The sequence below is a fragment of the Anabrus simplex genome, chromosome 1 (assembly GCF_040414725.1).
Source record: "Anabrus simplex isolate iqAnaSimp1 chromosome 1, ASM4041472v1, whole genome shotgun sequence".
NCBI classification, from domain to species: Eukaryota; Metazoa; Arthropoda; class Insecta; order Orthoptera; family Tettigoniidae; genus Anabrus; species Anabrus simplex.
Genome location: NC_090265.1, coordinates 837,138,989 through 837,159,616, shown reverse-complemented (window position 1 = coordinate 837,159,616; position 20,628 = coordinate 837,138,989). Strand labels below are relative to the sequence as shown.

General features: G+C 37.1%; 1 protein-coding gene across 1 annotated transcript in view; it reads right to left on the bottom strand.

The window, feature by feature from the left end:
• Positions 1–20,628, bottom strand: part of LOC136857204 (serine-rich adhesin for platelets) — a 329,451-nt gene that overhangs the window by 232,121 nt on the left and 76,702 nt on the right. The window contains exons 6-7 of the mRNA XM_068224997.1: positions 13,795–14,004; positions 5,804–5,991 (exon numbers count right to left, since the gene is read on the bottom strand). Coding sequence (XP_068081098.1) covers positions 5,804–5,991; positions 13,795–14,004 — 398 coding nt within the window. The remainder of the gene's footprint in view (positions 1–5,803; positions 5,992–13,794; positions 14,005–20,628) is intronic.

Here is a 20,628-nt window from a genome sequence, read left to right as displayed (position 1 = left end):
AAAATCAACTGATTTATGAACAGCTGAAATTGACACATACAAACACTTTTAAATGTGTATACAACATTTTTTGTAACATATCAATACATTTTATAAAATATCACTTATGTGAGAACTTTTCTTGCACACTGTCATCATAGATGACTCTTAAGTGTCCTGTTCTCTCCTTATCATACAATTCACAACAATATAGCACAGAAATTAACACATACAAATAATTTTAAATGAATATAACTTACAACATTACATTTTGACATAATAAATGACCGTTTGTGTCCTGTTCTCTCCTTCTCATACAATTCACAACAATATAGCTCTTATTTTTCCTTGTACTGGACTTCAGTGCACCAATACGAGACTGGATTCATATGCAAATTCACAGAAGTTACACTTTTTTATGCCATCTTTTTACAAAGAACAATCATCTTACTAATATCTCAACAAATCTCACGTGACTTCTGATGTTATACGTACTGACAATCTTCCCTTCCTGATTTTGTAAGGAATATGCATTCTTCCCAATACGGTTAACAATTGTGAAGTACCCCCATATACAAAAGAAAGAATTTAGACACATTTCTCACTTCGGCTGATGACAGAAATGGAATCCTGAGTAGCACCTTGTCACCCAAACTGAATTCGTCCAAGTTTGCCCTTTTCTGCTGGTGAATGCATTTATTTCCTGCTTTGATTAAATTTTCCCTGGCCAGTTGGATATAATAATGCTTAGATTTTCCCTCTCCCAAGTCCAAACCTAACATACTTGCAATTTGATCAGTTGGCTTCCTACCATAATGAATTTTGTAAGGTGTACATCCCGTAGACTCATGTAACATAGTATTGCACCGTCGTTCTATGTCACCTAGTTGTGAAAATCATGAACTGTGCTTGTCGTGTATGTAGACTCTAAATATCCTCCCGATCTCTTTCATGACCCGCTCGACCATACTACCTTGTGGGTATCGAATTGACGAATATATGGTCTTAACACCCAGTTCATTCAATTTGGTAGTCCATATCTTTGAGCTGAACTGACTGCCATGGTCTGATAATATTCTGAGTGGACATCAAAACTCAGGAATATATATGTCAATAACCTGCTTCAGGCAACCCCTTCCAGTAGCTTTTCTCAGGAGATACATTTTGACATATTTGCTGAAAGCATCAATCAAAACAAACACATATCGGTATCCATACCGAGATTTTACTATCTGCCCAAACAGATCTGTGTATATAAGTTGACCTGGCTTGTCTACAATGACTGCCTTCTGTGGACCCTCTAACATTCTGTTAGGATGCTTACTGCGTTGACTTAGATTACAAGTCGCAAGTAATTTCCTAATACTCCTTCCTATATTCCTCCATACAAAATTCCCTTGAATTGCATAAAGAATCTTGTTTGCCCCAAAATGACCGAGTTCTTTGTGGTAATACCAAATCATATCTTCCTGTAATGACCTTGGTACACAAACTTTAAATTGACCAGAATGACACTTCCTTGACAGGAAACCACTGCTTAGTTTGTACTCATGTTTACCTTCCTTCACTACAACATCTGCCTCCTTATCTCTTGGTAAGGTCAGGATAGCATACATCTCATCCTCCCTATCTTGTTCCAACATGAGATGCTGTAATCGATCCTGTTCTATCATGTTGCCCATTACCCTACCCACACATACCAGTATTCCTTCTCTTATCTTTACGTACCTGGACTCCGTATTACCTAATAGATTCCTACTGAGGAAATCGGCCAAGACATTTTCTCTACCCTTAATGTGTTGAATAGTAAAGTCATATTCACTGATAGCCAAAATCCACCTTGTCATTCATTACTTGTTAACTTACATGTCTTAATAAATACTAATACCTGGTGATCTGTCCATATCTCAAACTTATTTCCTAATACATACATCCTAAACTTACTTAGTGAATAAATAGTGGCTACAAGTTCCATAATGGTATACCTTTTTTCTGTCAAACTGAGTCCCTGACTCGCCAAGGAAACAATTCCCAAATTTCCTTCATCATCCCTCTGGCAAAACATCCAGAAATAACCTTTTCCAATGCATCGGTCATGAGTATGACCTCGCAATCAGGCATAGGGTATTTTAACATAACAGCATCATTAACACCTTTCTTCAGCATAAGAAATGCCTCATCATGTTCACCCGTCCACTTCCATTTAGTCCCGCCTTTCAATAATCCTCTAAATGGCTCATAACAATGCTGCATATTGAATAACAAAACGTCTAAAATAATTACAAACCTCCAAAAATGATTTTAACTGTTTAACATTACATGGAATACTCATGTTGTTAATCTTCTCTAATCTTGTTTGTTCTGGTTTTACCCCCTGTGCAGATACAGTGTGCCCCAAAAATGAAATCTGTTGTATGCAAAATGTAGACTTATCCAGTTTTAATGTGAAGCCCCCTATCTAATTTTCTGTAAAACTATGTCCAAATGTTCCATGTGTTCCTCAAAAGTGTGAGATGCTATAACTACCTCATCAATGTACATCATTACAAAATCCCCTGTATCCCGACCTAAAACTCTAGACATAGCACGAATCAATGCTGCAGAAGATGTCTTTGTCCCAAATGGGACCCTGGCAAATTGATACAAACAGCAAAGGCTGTGAGAGGTCTATTCTCTTTTCTGAGGGGAATTGGCCAAAATGAAGAAGACAAATCCATGATAGAAAACCATGTTTTTCAATGAAATTGCTGAATGAGTTCTTCCACTGTTTCAGGCCTCTCATGATCTGCCTCAATTCTCTGATTCATCAGCCTGGAATCTATACATAATCTTACAGACCATCCTTCTTGGCAACAACAATTAAAGGATTAATACTATGGCTACAAGATGGGTCAGTTATTCTGTAATCCAGCATAATTACATAAAATAAATTTCATCGTAAAGTCTGTATTGTCGTACGTATCCTTTTAGGTTAAGTCAATATTCCACCTTTACAATGCCATAAGTTTATTGTCTATTTATTTAAACAACATTATTAACTATTATTAACTATGATATTTAAAAAATATCTTACGGCTGATGATGTCTACAAGTTAGACAAAACATGTCCCGTCATAGTTAATAATGTTTTTTAAATAAATAGACAATAAACTTATGGTATTGTAAAGGTGGAATATTGACTGAACCTAAAAGTATCCAGCATAATGTTTATTTGTTCTTTGATGGCACTAGCATATTTAAGCGGAATGGGGTACTTAGGTCCCGCAAATGATAAATGGTCATGTGCTACAAATTTGTGTTCATATACATGTGTTCTTCATGGCTTATCACTGAATAAGTCCCGATGCTCAACTAGCATCGAACACAATTGATCTTCCTGTAATTCACTCAAATTACTTCTCGCCACTGCCTCATACAGACTATCCCTCAGATCCTGTCATACGGACATGTGACACACATCAAAGCATTTCCTCTCACTGGGAACACCTTCATTCACCTCTCTTATATCTTCAATAGAACACATGTTACCAACACCTACCTCAGACCCATCATAATTTACACATACTTCTTTGCTAGTTTTCCCCCCAGGACAAACAAACACTACCTAAATCAAAGTCTAATCTAGCCCCATGATTTGTAAGCCAATCAAGCTCCTAAAATAACTGGTACAACAAGGCATGGCTGAAAGTTACATTCATCTTCAATCGTGATTGGCACCGCTATCAGTTTATTGACTCTCTGTGACTTACTGCCAACAGCTGTTATAATGAAAGTTTGCCTCATGCGAATTTCTGTTATATTCTGACTTTCTTTCAGAATTTCCTCATAAAGCTTGGAGCTAATGCATGACCTTTCACTGTTGTTGTTGTTGTTGTCGTTTAGTCGCTTTCAACACTCCGTGACCCCATAGACCAAAGTGCGCCATTTCTTCCTGTCATGAACTATTTTCTGAAGTCTTTCTAAATTGAGAGCCGTGGCTTCCTTGATGCCATCAATCCACCTCATCTGTTGTCGCCCTCTTCTCCTGTTACCATCAGTCTTCCCCAGCATTAAGGTCTTTTCCAGTGAATCATGTTTTCTCATAATATGATCGAAGTACTTTAGTTTTTCTCTGATTATTTGACCTTCCAGTGAACAGCCTAGGTTGATTTCCTGTAATATGGACTTATTAGACCTCTTCGCAGTCCACGGAACTCTAAGGTCTTTTCTCCAACACCATAGTTCAAATGCGTCTATTCTTCGACGCTCAGCCTTTCTTACTGTCCAGGTTTCGCTTCCGTACATTGCTACTGGAAAGACCTTAGCCTTCACTATACAAATCTTTGTTCTTAAAGTTATGTCTCTACTCTTGAAAACGTTATCAAGGTTGGCCATTGCCTTCCTCACAAGGAGCAAGCGTCTCTTAATTTCATGGCTGCAATCGCCGTCAGCAGTTATTTTGGAGCCCAAGTAGATGAAACGAGGAACAACCTCCATTGTTTCACCATGTATATGCCAGGAGGTGATAGGTTTAGTTGCCATGATCTTTGTTTTCTTGACATTCAACCTTAGTCCAGCTTTTGCACTTTCTTCTTTCACCTTCATTAGTAGATACTTAAGTTGTTCTTCGCTTTCTGCCAACAGGGTGGTGTCATCAGCATATCTAAGGTTATTTATATGTATCCCACCAATTTTAGCTCCAGTTTCTGTTTCATCTAATTTGGCATTCCTCATCACATACTCTGCATGTAAGTTGAATAAGTAAGGTGACAATATGCAGCCTTGACGTACACCTTTCTCAATCTTGATCCATTCAGTTGTTCCATATATGGTTCTCATCGTAGCTTCCTGATCAGAGTAGAGATTTCTCATAAGGCATATAAGATGATCTGGTACTCCCATAGTCTTGAGTACTTGCCCAATTTATTGTGGTCGACACAGTCAAAGGCTTGAGCATAGTCAATAAAGCATAAGTATAGGTCTTTCTGGAATTCTCTTGCTTTCTCCATAATCCAGCAAATATTAGCAATTTGATCTCTGGTTCCTCTGCCTTTGCAGAAACCGGCTTGTTCTTCAGGTAGTTCTCGATCTACATACTGCCGAAGCCTATTTTGCAGGATCTTGAGCATAACCTTACTAGCATGCGATATAAGTGCGATTGTTCGGTAGTTTGAACATTCTTTAGCGCTGCCCTTCTTTGGAATTGGGATGAACACTGAGTTTTTCCAATCATTTGGCCACTGCTGGGTTTTCCATATTTGCTGACATATTGAATGTAGCACTTTCACAGCATCCTCTCCTAGGATTTTGAACAGTTCTGCTGGGATTCCATCATAACCACCAGAATCTAATAGTACCTTCACTTTCCATCTCCATATCATAATTTTGCCAATCAGTAATTCACAGAAAAAAATCCCAACCCATCCTATATGAGTTCACTGGGAACATTTCACAAGGCCTATAACCTTAAACCATGCCATGACTGTGTTGAAAGCAAGACAAGCAAGAAAAGTGTAATGAGATACGACTCTGAAAGTATTTGGTGGCTATGCATTTCCTGGAGTGTTTAAGGGTGTTTCACACCCTTAAAACTTTTGTTCTTCTGGGTGCTGCACTTCATGACATCAAACAAGCATGTGATTAAAATTCAATATGTTGCAGAATACATGTATAAGTCATAGTAGCGTAAAACTGTATCTTATACATGAAAAAATGGTATACATGCGCATACTCAGTACATTAAAATTAGTATGTCAATGGGTTAAAGCATTTTTCATTCAGATAGCATCAAAATTAAACTCCTAATTGTAAATATTTCTGCTAAGAATGTCAATGTGTTAGTTACCTGTCTGGTGTTGCAGAAGACCTTCTCTTGAACAATTTGGCTTCTTCCAACATTAATGGCACTTCTTGGCTTGGGGTAGTAGTTGTGGTTGTAGTTTGGGTTGTTACTGCTACTGTAGCTACTGGGGCTATTGGGGATGTCTTCGGCTGGGGTGCTTCAATGCGAATTCGTGGTGACAGTGGAACTTGCTATGAGAGAAAATCAGAAACATGTTAAGATATTGCAGGCTATGAAACAAAAAGAAATACATGACATAACATGCAGTTATTACAATGAAAACTCATTAACAAGTAGAGAAAAGCCATAAACATCCAGAACCTGAATAACAGGTGATGAACTTGAGAGCTGTTAATTTAATCCTGTTCTATTTCCTGGAGTGACATCTTGTATAATATTTCTGCCCCTGTAACTGATTCATGAGTCCATCAAAAGAATCCTGTAGAAACCTTAAAATTGTTTCATGAAGCAATCTTTTGTAACTTTCCCTGATTTTTACTATGATAATGCATACATATTTTGACTATGAACATTCCCTGCTTCATGTTTACTGACACGGCTTTGTGATGTAAGTTAGAGTACCTGTCAATAGTGACCGGATTAAATCCTAATTCTTTCACTTGTCCTACATTTTCTACCTGTATGAGTTTTCAATTTAAAACTGTTTTGTGTTTTGAACATTCTTGAGGGACGTGACAAAATCTATATCAACAACTGACTGCTATGCCTACTTGTAGGAGTTTCTGTTTGTTTTTCTTCTAATGTTTTCTTATTTATCCTTCAGTCAGCATAACTAGATTCTTGACACTCTCAATATCAGCAGATCCTATTCAGATACAATCATCAGTATTTCTGTAATTGTTTAACACATTCACTTATTAAACTTTTTAATGTCCTGTTGAAGTAAAAAAGTCATTAAATCATATGCTTGTGCTAATGTTTTGACTCTTCTTTAGGTTGCAAGGAAGAAGTGGCCATGCAGCGAGGAATTTTCGAGACTGAACCTACTAGACTTGTACCTGACTGCCTGCATATTATAGCAAGTGAAGCCAAGTGCAGTACTACAAGACTTAAGTGCTTACCATACTCTTTCACTTAGCCACTTGGACACAACAATTGGCATCCAGGTTACATTGCATATCATTCGAAAGCTTCGCTGCACTGATTGGCAAGTCTCTCTCCAATGTGTCTGTTGTCTTAGCGAACTACAATGCATGCAGCTGTATGAATTGTTTGCAGGGATCTGGTGCCACCAAATGTGTATTTTTCCCAGTGCAATCTGATTGTGAAGTACAAACAAGCAAAAATACAAACAGTTCACTGTGCCATCCACCTTGTCTTTCACACCCTAACTGTGTGTATTATCTCCCTCAGATTACATCAGTTGTTCATACTGATGTCTTGTGTATCTTCAGTCATTCCTATCACTGATAGAGCACATTTAGCAAGCATTACACTTGTAAATATTGAATCCATCAGATTCTCATATTTTCACTTGCCTTACATTTTCTACTGGTATGAGTTTTCAATTTAAAACCATGTTCATGTTCATTTTTGAAGGAGGTGAGGAAACCTATATCAACAACTGGCTGCTAGGCCTACTTGTAGGAGTTTCCATTTGTTTTTCTTCTAACATGTTCATATGTCACACGAAGAGTGACTGATACGTCCATGAATGCAGTATTGGCTTCTGCCTTCACACAAAATGTTAATGGTTTGCATATCATCTGTTGATGTTGGTCAACAAGTAGAACAGTGTCCATTTTTAAAAACAAGGGGACCTGGATCTATGTTCAAACTATTGTTCAGTTCACCTCTTGAGTGACACCTTGGAGATCTTTGAGTGAGTTTTTGACCAGCACCTTCACAGCATTGTCACGCTCACTATCAAGCAGTGCAGGTTTGTCAAAGTTTCTGACACTACAGATGTGAATTTTGTTGCATGGCTATTGTTAGAGAGACACCAGGAGAAGAGAAAACAATTACATCCAGCTTTCCTCAATTTGGAGAAGGCCTTCAACCATTTCACAAACCAACTCCTATACAGTACTGGTTGTACGACCATGGAACTCCAGAGCTCCTCATCAAATGCATTTAATTGCTCTACTCAAACACCACAAACAGTGTGAGATGCCCAGCCGGCACCAATGGTGACGTGAAACATGGGATCCATCAGGGATCTATGCTGTTGCCACTCTTTTCATCCTCGTCATGGACACCATAATGTGTAATTTCCTTTGGCTCCGCTATTCACTGATGATGAGATGCTTCAATCAATCAATCAATCAATCAATCAATCAATCAATCAATCAATCAATCAATCAATCAATCAATCAATCAATCAATCAATCAATCAATCAATCAATCAATCAATCAATCAATCAATCAATCAATCAATCAATCAATCAATCAATCAATCAATCAATCAATCAATCAATCAATCAATCAATCAATCAATCAATCAATCAATCAATCAATCAATCAATCAATCAATCAATCAATCAATCAATCAATCAATCAATCAATCAATCAATCAATCAATCAATCAATCAATCAATCAATCAATCAATCCTGATCTGCATTTAGGGCAGTCGCCCAGGTGGCAGAATCTCCATCTATTGTTTTCTCGCCTTTTCTTAAATGATTTCAAAGAAATTGGAAATTTATTGATCTTCTCCCTTGGTAAGTTATTCCAATCCCTAACTCCCCTTCCTATAAATGAATATTTGCCCAATTTGTCCTCTTGAATTCCAACTTTATCTTCATATAGTGATATTTCCTACTTTTAAAGACACCACTCAAACTTATTCATCTACTAATGTCATTCCACGCCATCCCTCCACTGACAGCTCAGAACATACTGCTTAGTCGAGCAGCTCGTCTCTTTTCTCCCAAGTCTTCCCAGCCCAAACTTTGCAACATTTGTAATGCTACTCCTTTGTCGGAAATCACCCAGAAAATGGTGAGCTGCTTTTCTTTGGATTTTTTTTCAGTTCTGAAATCAAGTAATCTTGGTGATGGTCCCATATACTGGAACCATACTCTGTTTGGCATCTTATCAGAGACTTAGTGTATATGCTCTCTCCTTTACATCCTTACTCCAACCCCTAAACACCTTCATAACCATGTGCAGAAATCAGTACCTTTTTGTTTACAATCCCATTTATGTGATTACCCCAGTGAAGACCTTTCCTTATATTAACCCCTAGGTACTTACAATGATTCCGATAAGGAACTTTCACTGCATCAATACAGTACAGAAATTGAAACTGAGAGGACTTTTCCTATTTGTGAAACTCACAACCATACTTTTTACCCTGTTTATCATCATACCATTGCGTATTGTCCACCTCACAACATTACCGAGGTCATTTTGCAGTTGCTCACAATCTTGTAACTTATTTATTACTCTATACAGTATAACATCATCCACAAAAAGCCTTATCTCTGATTCCACTTCTTTACTCATATCATTTATATACCTAGATATAAGAAAACACAAAGATCCAATAATACTGCCTTGAAGAATTCCCTTCTTAATTATTACAAGGTCAGATAAAGCTTTGCCTACTCTAATTCTCTCAGATACATTTTCTAGAAATATAGCCACCCATTCAATCTTTTGTCTAGGCCTATTGCACTCAATTTTGCCAGTAGTCTCCCATGATCCTCTATATCAAATGCCTTAGATAGGTCAATCACGATACAGTCCATTTGACCTGAATCCAACATATCTGCTATACCTTGCTGGAATCCTACAAGTTGAGCTTCAGTGGAATAACCTTTCCTAAACCTGAACTGCCTTCTATCAAACCAGTTATTAATTTTGCAAACATGTTTAATATAATCAGGAAGCATGCTTTCCCAAAGCTTACATGCAATATATGTTAAATTGACTGACCTGTAATTTTCATCTTTATGTCTATCACCCTTTCCTTTATACACAGGGTCTACTAAAGCAACTCTTAATTCATTTAGTACCGTATAGCTCCTTCATGCAAACAATAATCAAATAAGTACTTCAGAATTGGTATTCTATCCCAACCCATTGTCTTTAGTATATTCCTAGAAATTTTATCAATTCCAACTGCTTTTCTAGTTTTAAACTTTTGTATCTTATTGTAAATGTCATTGTTATCATAGGTAAATTTCAATATTTCTTTAGTATTAGTCACTGTCTCTAACTGGACATTATCTCTGTAACCAACAATCTGACTGAAAAGTGAATACAAGGTTGTGAGCAACTGCAAAATGACCTTGATAATGTTGTGAGATGGACAGAAGGCAATGGTATGATAAATGGGGTTAAAAGTCAGGTTGTGAGTTTCACAAATATAAAAAGTCCTCTCACTTTTAATTACTGGGTCGATGGAGTGAAAGTTTCCTTTGGAGATCATTGTAAATACCTAGGTATTAATATAAAGAAAGATCTTTATTGGGGTAATCACATAAACATGATTGTAAATAAAGGGTACAGATCTCTGCACATGGTTATGAGGCTATTTAGGGGTTGTAGTAAGGATGTAAAGGAGAGGGCATATGTGTCTCTGGTAAGACCCCAACTGGAGTATAGTTCCAGTGTATGGGACCCTCACCAGGATTACGTGATTCAAGAACTGGAAGAAATCCAAAGAAAAGCAGCTCGATTTGTTCTGGGTGATTTCCGACAAAAGGGTAGCGTTACAAAAATGTTGCAAAGTTTGGGTTGGGAAAACTTGGGAGAAAGGAGATGAGCTGCTTGACTAAGTGGTATGTTCTGAGCTGGCGTGGGAGGACATCAGTAAACGAATAAGTTTGAATGGTGTCTTTAAAAGTAGGAAAGATCCTAATATGAAGATAAAGTTGGAATTCAAGACGACAAATTGGAGCAAATATTTGTTTATCGGAAGGGGAGTTAGGGATTGGAATAACTTACAAAGGGAGATGCTCAATAAATTTCCAATTTCTTTGCAATCATTTATGAAAAGGCTAAGAAAACAAGAGATAGGGAATCTGCCACCTGGGCGACTGCCCTAAATGCAGATCAGGATTGATTGATTGATTGATTGATTGATTGATTGATTGATTGGTTGATTGATTAATTGATTGAAGATCCTCACGGTACACACTCTCCTTGTTCATTAATGATTCCTGGAAAGTCCTTCTTGGAACCTGTTTCTGCCTTAAAGTACCGTACCTATACATAACCTACCATTTTTCACTAAAATATGTATGACTCCCTATTATACTTGCCATCATGTTATCCTTAGCTGACTTCTTTGCTGGATCAGTTTCCTAGTAAGTTCCTTCAATTTCTCCTTAGTTTTACAGCCAATTCTAACTCTATTTCTTCCCACCGTGCACCTCCTTCTTAGTCTCTTTACTTCTCTGTTATAGTATATTGGGTCTTTACCATTCCTTACCACCTTTAAAAGTACAAACTTGTTTTTACATTCCTCATCAATTGCTGTCAGAGTCTGTTTACATATTTATTTACCATTTTCCACCAATCGTAGTTACTTTTTTAAAACTCCCTCATGCCTGTTTTATCAGCCATATGGTACTGCCTAATAGTCCTACTTTTAAGACCTTCCTTTCTATCACATTTATTTTTAAGTATGGCAAAAATGCTTCATGATCACTAAATACCACTATTACTTTGGTTTCTCTATAGAGCTCATCTGGTTTTACCAACACCACGTACAGAATATTCTTTCTTCTAGTAGGTTCCATCACTTTCTGAATCCACTGTCCTTGCTGTGCTTGATGAATCCGTGTTGATGTTAGAGTGCAAGTCAAAGCAATGTGGTCAAAGTGATGGTACTTTGTGTATGCATAGAATGCCAATCCATCTGAAGACAAAGATCTACTTCACTGTCCTATGACCAAAACTACATAAAGTCAACTTCTCTGGCAGCAGTTTAGTATCACCTCCATTGAACATAAAATGAGGGAAGAGCTAGGGAAGAGCTTCAGCAGCAAGTGCAGAAATAGGCTGATTGCCTTTTGCAGTCTGAGCTTCGTCTTAATACTGTGAAAATGGAGTATTTGGAAGCAAGTCCAGCTGATGGTTCCATCCAATGGTGTACATCTACAAAAAGCTAACTTGTTCAGGATATCATACTTGCAGTGTAAGACAAACATCTACTTCATTGTTGTTTGTCCAGTAATGTTAAATGGAATGAGATGCTGACCCATGACCAAAACTACATAAAGTCAACTTCTCAGGCAGCAGTTTGGTATCACCCTCATTCAAGATAAAATGAGGGAAGGTTGATTGCGATGGTTTGACTCCATCGTATGGGTAGCAGCCGGAAAAGTTGGATATACATCTGAACACCTTACCATTAAAAAAAAAAAAAAAAAAAAGAGTTATTATTGTGTCCTGATTGATTCGTACTGTACTGTAGCAGGATCACTATTAAAACACTTGATCTGTTTCAATGTTTCTCCTGCCAGTGTTTTGAGGAGCAGGGATTTCATTCTTAGCATTCTCAGCATTAACAATGAGTATTGACTTCATCTGTAGGTTCAACAATACATGCAGTAAGAAAACTTGTGTCCTCATCCTGAGGTGGTGCAGTTCTTTTCAGGTACACCCTGCATGGAGGTGAGCTGCATGTCCATTTTAACAACATACCAACCCTCCTGCTATTCTTAAATTTCCAGCATTACAAGGAATTGCCTCTGAGGTTGGCATCAAAGGGTACTAATCATTATGTTACGGAGAATACATGCAGTGGGACTTGTGCATGCTGACAAGTGTGATCCGTGTTCCGTATCATGATGCACAGATCTGAAATATGTTTCCAGTCATTGAGTTTTATATATAACATTGGCAATCTTTGTTTCCTTGACCTTCTTTAGCTTTAAATAATACTGAATAGCACTAAGCTTTCTTCTTCCGTCACTCATGTTAACACAAACACTAGTTCCCATACTAGCACAATTTTAACATAACACGCAGTTTACAATGCTTTCAACAATACTGTGCCAATTGTCTACAGCCTATTTCTTGCTCGATGGTTACAGTCAACATTGCCAATAATCAGAATAAAATTCTTTGTGAGTTACCTTGAAATAACCTGAATTATTATTTTAAAATTTGCCAGTGTTTGTACCTGCCTAGTATGCCTATGTGTAAATTTGCCCCTAACCATAGACTTTTATATCAGTTTTTGATTTCTGACAGGTTATGATACAGTAACATGTCAACTATTTGAAGGACTGTGGAACTTTGACTATCTCCTGCAATTGATGTCCTTGCTGAATCATCTTCATGAATGCAATTCACATGAAATACCAGAGAAAAATAAATTAATTTTATCACATTTTTTCTGGGAAAGAAATTTAATCTAGAGGGAAAATAAATGGAAAAATCAAGATGCAAATCTGTATAAACCATTAAAAATCATGCTCCCTATTTTGCCAAATTTTCTAGTTTTAGGACAGACCAGTAAATCATACAGCCTACTTAAAAATAACCAACTGATGTAATTTGAATGTTTACTCACCATGCACTGTAAATAAACAGAAGAAATAACTCTGAAGATAAAATAGGCTATTGCACTGAGAAGCTAAAAATTAATTTAGCCAACTAAGGCAATTTCAAGTCAATAAACAAGATGCAGGTTTGAATATACATGTTCCAAACATGACTGGATTTTTCTAAGGAAAATACTAATAGGGTCTACATGCAATGCAAAACTTTTCTTTTAATGAAGGATGAGTTAGGATAATAAAAGCATTCCCATATAAATTTTGAAGAACTAAATTTTCCAACTTTCAGCACGAAAACTTAGCAAAGAGTTAGGTCTTTGGTTTTTAAGGCTCTAATGGTCTCTTAGTTTCTTCTTGTAATTTAGAATTGCATGTTTATTTTTTAAACATTGCATCATCTTGCTTTTCTTGTCTTTTCTTTGAGATACATTTTTGTATTAGGGAAGATATTATGATATAATTTTTCATGTCAGAACAAAATCTTAGCGACATCAATCTTTGAATCGTAGACTTGCCTGTACATCAGTTGCTTCTGCAGCAAGCTCCTCTTCCAGCGCTTCTGTGTCCATGGAACTGCGTTGTTGGTGTTGTAGAAGAAGCAGCTGCTTACGACGTGAGGAAGGAGTTAACGCCAAAGCAGTTGCAGCACCCAAAGAGTTGGCAGCCAGCGAACTAAGATCAGATGAGCTCATGCCAGTGCCGTTGTCCAAGTCAGCCTGCAACACCTGGTGCCTGCATCGTCAGTAGTGGTAGTTATCACCAACCATTAAGTGAAATTGACTGTTATGGATTCTCTCTCTGACACTGCACTGACAGAAGGAGTATGAATATCACAAGGAAGGATGACCAGTCCTGTATTTCAAGCTCATGTAACAATTCAGGGTTTCTTGAATCACATAATACACTCATTTGAAGGAGCAGTTGAAGGACTCAAAATATTTTCTAGCAATGAATATATATCCACACTGAAATTAAACAATTATATTCTTATAATAAAAATGCTTATTTCAGATATTTCCTGAAGTCAAAAATATACAAATTTTTGCTGCTGATAATACCTACACTTTGCCATTGAAGCTCATGAATAGTGTAGGTGAATTTGTCTATTTTGCCTGAATAAATGGAGAACATATGATCATCATCTAAATGATCATTAAATTAATTTTATACAATGATACATTGCAGTCAGTAATCTCATTGTTCATATATGGGCTTAGGTTTTTTTTCATTTCTAATTATGATCCTGTGTGTTACAGGGATAGCCCTTATAATTCTGGAATTACAATACTTTCAGTGGCTGATCAGATGAAATAAGGGTAGCTATTTTATTAATTATCTTTCAGTAGCTCACATGGTTAAAAGTTTGTCTTTTGTACCTGGATTCAAAATGCTGTGACAACACGTGAAGTTTGTTCTGGATAATGAGAAAGCAGGACAGGTTATCTCAAGAATTTCCAGTTTCCCTATTTCTTTATTTCAATTATGTGCTATTCATCCATTATCATTCCAGAGATGTATGGCATTTTGTCAGCATTCATATTCCTGCACCATCCACTATCTACAGTTCATGCCCTGATTTATAACTCTGTTTGAAGCAGGTTAAGTATGGTATAGGGTTGAACACTGTATAGGCTTGTTGCTGTCTGAGTGGTTGCAGGTTTGATTCTTGGCTCTGTCTAAGGGTTTTTCTTTTGAAATGGCAGTGTAGAGTGTGGGAGTCTTAAATTTGTAAGGACAATTGAGAAGCTAAATATTATGGTTACTCTAGTGATGTTAGTCATGAAGGCTGATGGTATTTTGATTGATTTTGCTCTAATGTTGTGCTAGAGTAGTCAGTTTGTTGCCCAGTAGATCTAGTGGCAAAGAGGGCTTTATAATGAGGTTTGGTTTGTTTATTTATTTGCTTCTAAAATGAAAATGATCTCTACACAATATGATAAATTAGATATAGGCTTAATAGGAAATGGAAAAAAATATTCAAGGAATGAATTTTGAACTTTAAGTTTTAGTTAAGGCTAATAACAGCTGATATAAGAAAACATGACTCAGGAAAGATATCATCTTCATTTATGATACTGTACTGTAACACAGAATTTGTTTGTTCTACAAATGAAGGTAGTAATGCTTTGAACTTGTCTTATTTTTGAGACGTGTTTATAAAAGATGGGCTTTAAAATGGCTTTTACTTGAGCAAGAATGAATATTTGAGGATATCAGTATGTACATATTATTGGCTGAGTTAGGACTAAAGATTCTTTGCATGATTTCTAAGCCATTGGAGATAGAACTTCAGTGCTGGTACCAGTATTAAAGATGTTCTATCACATGTTAGGAAGATTAAGATGAGCAGAAAAATTGTTCTGAGTACAGAACTTATCTAGGCCTATTACCGTACTTAAAATGGTTATTTACACAGCAAAATTTAGAAAAGGCCCTTAAAGAAAAAGGTTGGTCGCATAGAGCAAAGGAAGGGGGTGAAGATGATGATGCTGATGACTTTTACAAAAAAGCAAAATGGATTCAGAATAATAGTATGCTGTACTTTCCCTTAATGAATAGAACTTTAAGAAATATATTATTGCACCATAATTACATTTTTGATCTTCTGAGGTTTATTATGTGTTTAAACAGTAGGCTACTTGTTTAAATTATATTTCTAGACAAAATGCCTTAAATTTGCATTTTAACATGCATTTTACTATGCGATTGCTGAACTCTAAAATGCAAAGAATTAAGCAATGAAGTAAAGAAGAAACTGTAATCTACCTAAATGCAAACCTGCTCTTTCTGTAATAGATAATTTTGAACTACCATGCAAGCCAGCAGTAGGTTCAGCAGGCTACTAGTTTACTATCATGCTTTTTTACTGAGTTTAATGGTGGAAACATGCTAAAAGTTTGTTTAGTTTACGGTATGATATTTTAGCAATATGAATACAAACTTAAGTTAGTATAAACTTTGCTACTGTATTTCTAGTATTAGATAGAATTGCTTCTCAAGCATCTTTCTTTATGCAGATAATAAACTGGGATAAGCTAACATAAAGATTGAAGAATGTAAAAAAAACCAAAACAAAACAATAGTTATCATTATTGTCACTATGGCAATAATAATAATAATAATAATAATAATAATAATAATAATAATAATAATAATAATAATAATAATAATAATAATAATAATAATAATAATAATAATAAATGTATCACTGGGCAATAGCACTGATTTATTATCCCCTTCTACCTCCTTAGATTTGGAACGGCATGTGTTATATGGAAAGAGTTATATTCTGAGCCATATTGTTTGGCTTTCATGATTGACTCCAATGCCCCTCATATCAGACAGCTACTCATTTGGTCTCACAAAGCTGACTTATTCCAGAGTTCCAGCTCCCAGACCAGAATTAAAATCCTTATAGCCTATAGGCCAGGAATCAAAGCTGAGGCCTTCAAATAAGTGATAGGCAAACGAAAATAAATAAATAAATAAATAAATAAATAAATAAATAAATAAATAAATAAATAAATAAATAAATAAATAAATAAATAAATAAATAAATAAATAAATAAATAAATAAATAAATAAATAAATAAATAAATAAATAAATAAACCCAACTAGCCTCTTTCACTACAACTCCAGCACGTAACCTACACGAGGTGCCCCCTGTTAAGCTGAGCAACCCAGTGGAAGGTTGGGTAACCAATCCCAGCGGGAAGCTGGGTCAGTGAACCGATCAGTGCTGGGGGCTTCAAGGCTTACAACCTTGATAGTTAAACACCACGTTACCTTCGGGTAACCCCTCTAAACTTTTTCGTAACTCTGGAAACATGGAGCAAACGACTAATTGGAAATCTACCCCAGGTGGTAACAAATCCACCCCCACTCACAGTGGGGCAAGCAGGCCATCGGATTCTGGGGAGCCTGCATCTTCATGTAAGAGGAAGAAACACATCAACTATCTGGCAACAATAAACATTAATTCCCTCCTACAAACAGGAAAACTGAAACATACATTGGACGTCCTAACAAAACACAACATCCTTATAACGGCTTTACAGGAGACAAGATTTACGGACGAAGAACCTTTTGAGTCACAAGGCTTCAGGATCTACAAGGGACAGCCAGGTCAGAGAGTGATGAAGAATATGCCTCACCTGGGTACAGGCTTCATAGTCAACAACAAAATGATCAACTCTATTATCTCCTTCTCATCACCAAATGGGAAAACGTCCACTATAGCCTTCAGAAGTCTCAACAAAGCCTACACGATTGTTAACTTCCATGCACCTACCAATGATACTAATAAGAGTAATATTGAAAGTGTTGAATACTTTTGGGAAGAACTGGAAGAGACAATCGATAAAATTCCTGAACATCACATGATCATCTTAATGGGGGACTTTAATGCCCAGATTGGTAAGGAGCGGAGGTTTAAGAACATATCGGAGAATACCCGGCCCACAAGAGAACCAATTGTAATGGTGAGAGGCTGATCAACCTGTGTAAAAATCACAACCTTGTTCTTAAATCTACAGCATTTAGACACCTCCCCCGAAAAGCCAAGACCTGGAGATGTCCCAATCCCTTGCTAGGAGAGTACCAGTTAGATCACATTGCCATCAGTAGAAGGAATAGCAAGGAAATAATGAACGTCAAGGTATTGAGAGGTGCCAATATTGATTCAGACCACTACCTATCTTTGGTCAAAGCAAATTTCGTTCCACTCACGAAGTACAGAGGTAACAATTACACCAGGTCCAGAATCCCAAAATTTAATCCAGCCCAGCTGAAAGAGAACAACAACATTACTAAGGTACTAAGCAATAATCAGAATAAAACACATTGGCCTAACCTACAGAAGGCACTGATAGATGCAGCAATAGAAACCATCCTTGCAACCAGAAGGAGTAAACACCCATGGTGGACACCAACATGTGATAAGGCAATAGAGGAGAGAAGACAGGCATGGGTGAAATGGAACTGCAACAAAAACACGGAAAATCATACAGCCTTCCTAACAGTCAGAAAGAACACGGCCAAGACCATTAGAAATGCTAAGAGGCAATATAACAACGACATCATAGATCAGGCAGAGAAAGACTTTCAAAGGAACAACACCAGTAACCTGTACAAAACTCTAAAACCTCAGACAAACGCTTACTCAGCCCCCACACTCCACCTTCGAGGACCAGACGGAGAACTGAAAATGAACAATGAAGATTGTACTACAGCCCTTGCAAAATATTTTGATGGCCTCCTCAATGCAGAAGAACCAAAGGAAAAACTACAATTTCAACCGAAGAATGTTATTAACCCTGACTCCCTTCCTCCTACCAAAGAAGAAATCAAACAGATCATTTCTGAACTGAAATCTAACAGAGCAGCAGGCGAAGATGGCATCATTGCAGAATTATGGAAACATGCAGATGAAGAGTCAATTGACAGTATCCATAGAATCATAACTGACATCTGGACAACAGAAACACTACCAAGGGATTGGACTTCAGCTATCATCCACCCGTTGCACAAGAAAGGAGACAAGTTAGACCCTAACAACTATAGAGGGGTCTCTCTCCTATCAGTGACGTACAAAATCTTCTCCAAAGCATTGCTTAAAAGAGTGGAGGCACAATTAGATTCCTGCATAGGAGAGTACCAAGCTGGATTTAGGAAGTCAAGATCATGCACAGAGCAGATTCTGAACCTCGAAACTATCTTTACCTACAAAAACCTCAGCACCTCACCCTATGTAGCAATTTTCGTTGACTTCCAGAAGGCGTACGACTCGGTAGACAGACAGTCCCTCTTTGAGACGTTGACTGAAATGGGACTGGATAAGAAGACTTTGAATCTTGTGAAGGCTACTCTGACAAACACCATCTCCAAAGTCAAATTCAGAGGGGTATTATCAGAATGCTTCGAGATCAAAACAGGTGTTAGACAGGGAGATGGTTTGTCCCCTATCCTGTTTAACTGTCTGCTGGAGAAGGTCATTCGGGAATGGACGAAAACACTAGCTGACAACTCTGGATTAAAAATTGGCTACAAAAAAGACAAGTTAACAGTTACTTGCTTAGCCTTCGCAGATGACCTCACACTCTTAGCTTCAAGTATGGAAGAAGCTACGTTCCAGCTATCCTCCCTAGAATGCATAGCAGCTAAAGCAGGGCTAAAGATTGCTGTCAATAAAACAGAATTTCTGACAAACATCAGAGAAGCACCCAACTTCATTTCTTTGGGGGACAAAATAATACACAAGGCCAACTCATTCAAATATCTTGGAGAGTGGATAACCCCAAATGTTAATGAGGATCTTGCAATGAAGAGTAGATGCACTAAATTAGAAACAGCTTATCATCTTTGTGAGAACATATACAAGTCTAAATCCCTCTCCTTGAATCTTAAACTTAGACACTACAACACCGTAGTAAGACCATCTGTACTGTACGCCTCAAAATGCCTAAACATGACCCGGAAAGGACAACTCAGAAAACTAGAACTGAAAGAGCGAAAGATCCTCAGAAGGATTATGGGTCCCATTAAAGAAGGAGATGGCTACAGAATCAGGCACAACAAGGAACTGTACAGTAAAATAGAGAGCCTTACAACAGCTATGAGGAAGAGAAGACTAATCTTCTATGGTCATGTAGTCAGGATGGACAGCCAGAGGCTCACTTCAAGAATCTTCAACACTGTATCTAGAGGGAAAGCAACAAATGCCAAATGGACGAATTTAGTACGGAAAGACCTACAATACCTAAACATTGATCACATTGACATTTACAACCGAGATAAATTCAGAAAGTTAGTCAAGACATCTGACTCTCTCCAGTCACTAACAACTAAATCACTGCGTCCAGGAGTAGGAGTGAAATGGACTCAAGAAAGAAAAGACATCCATAGCGCTAGAATGAAAGAATACTGGGCTAAGAGGAAGAAAAGAGCTCACCAGAGTTAAGAACCACGTGGTCCATCGTAGGCCTAAACGAAGAAGAAGAATAAATAAATAAATAAATAAATAAATAAATAAATAAATAAATAAATAAATAAATAAATAAATAAATAAATAAATCACCGCTGATTTGCATGTCTAATATTTTTCATTTATGGTTAGATAGAAAGTAGGTACATTCCCAGCTGGGGGCATTCGATTCATGACTGGTAAACAAATATAACACACTGCCCTATGTCAACCCGGGAGACAACAATGACAAGTTCGGCCACGTGCGCGTTGCAGTAGGCTGCTACTCACATAAAAACCTCAATTAACCCTACAGTGCATGCCTTTTAAAAAAAATGTGAAAGGACAATGTGAAAAAAATACTAGAAATCTTGACAATTTTTTAAT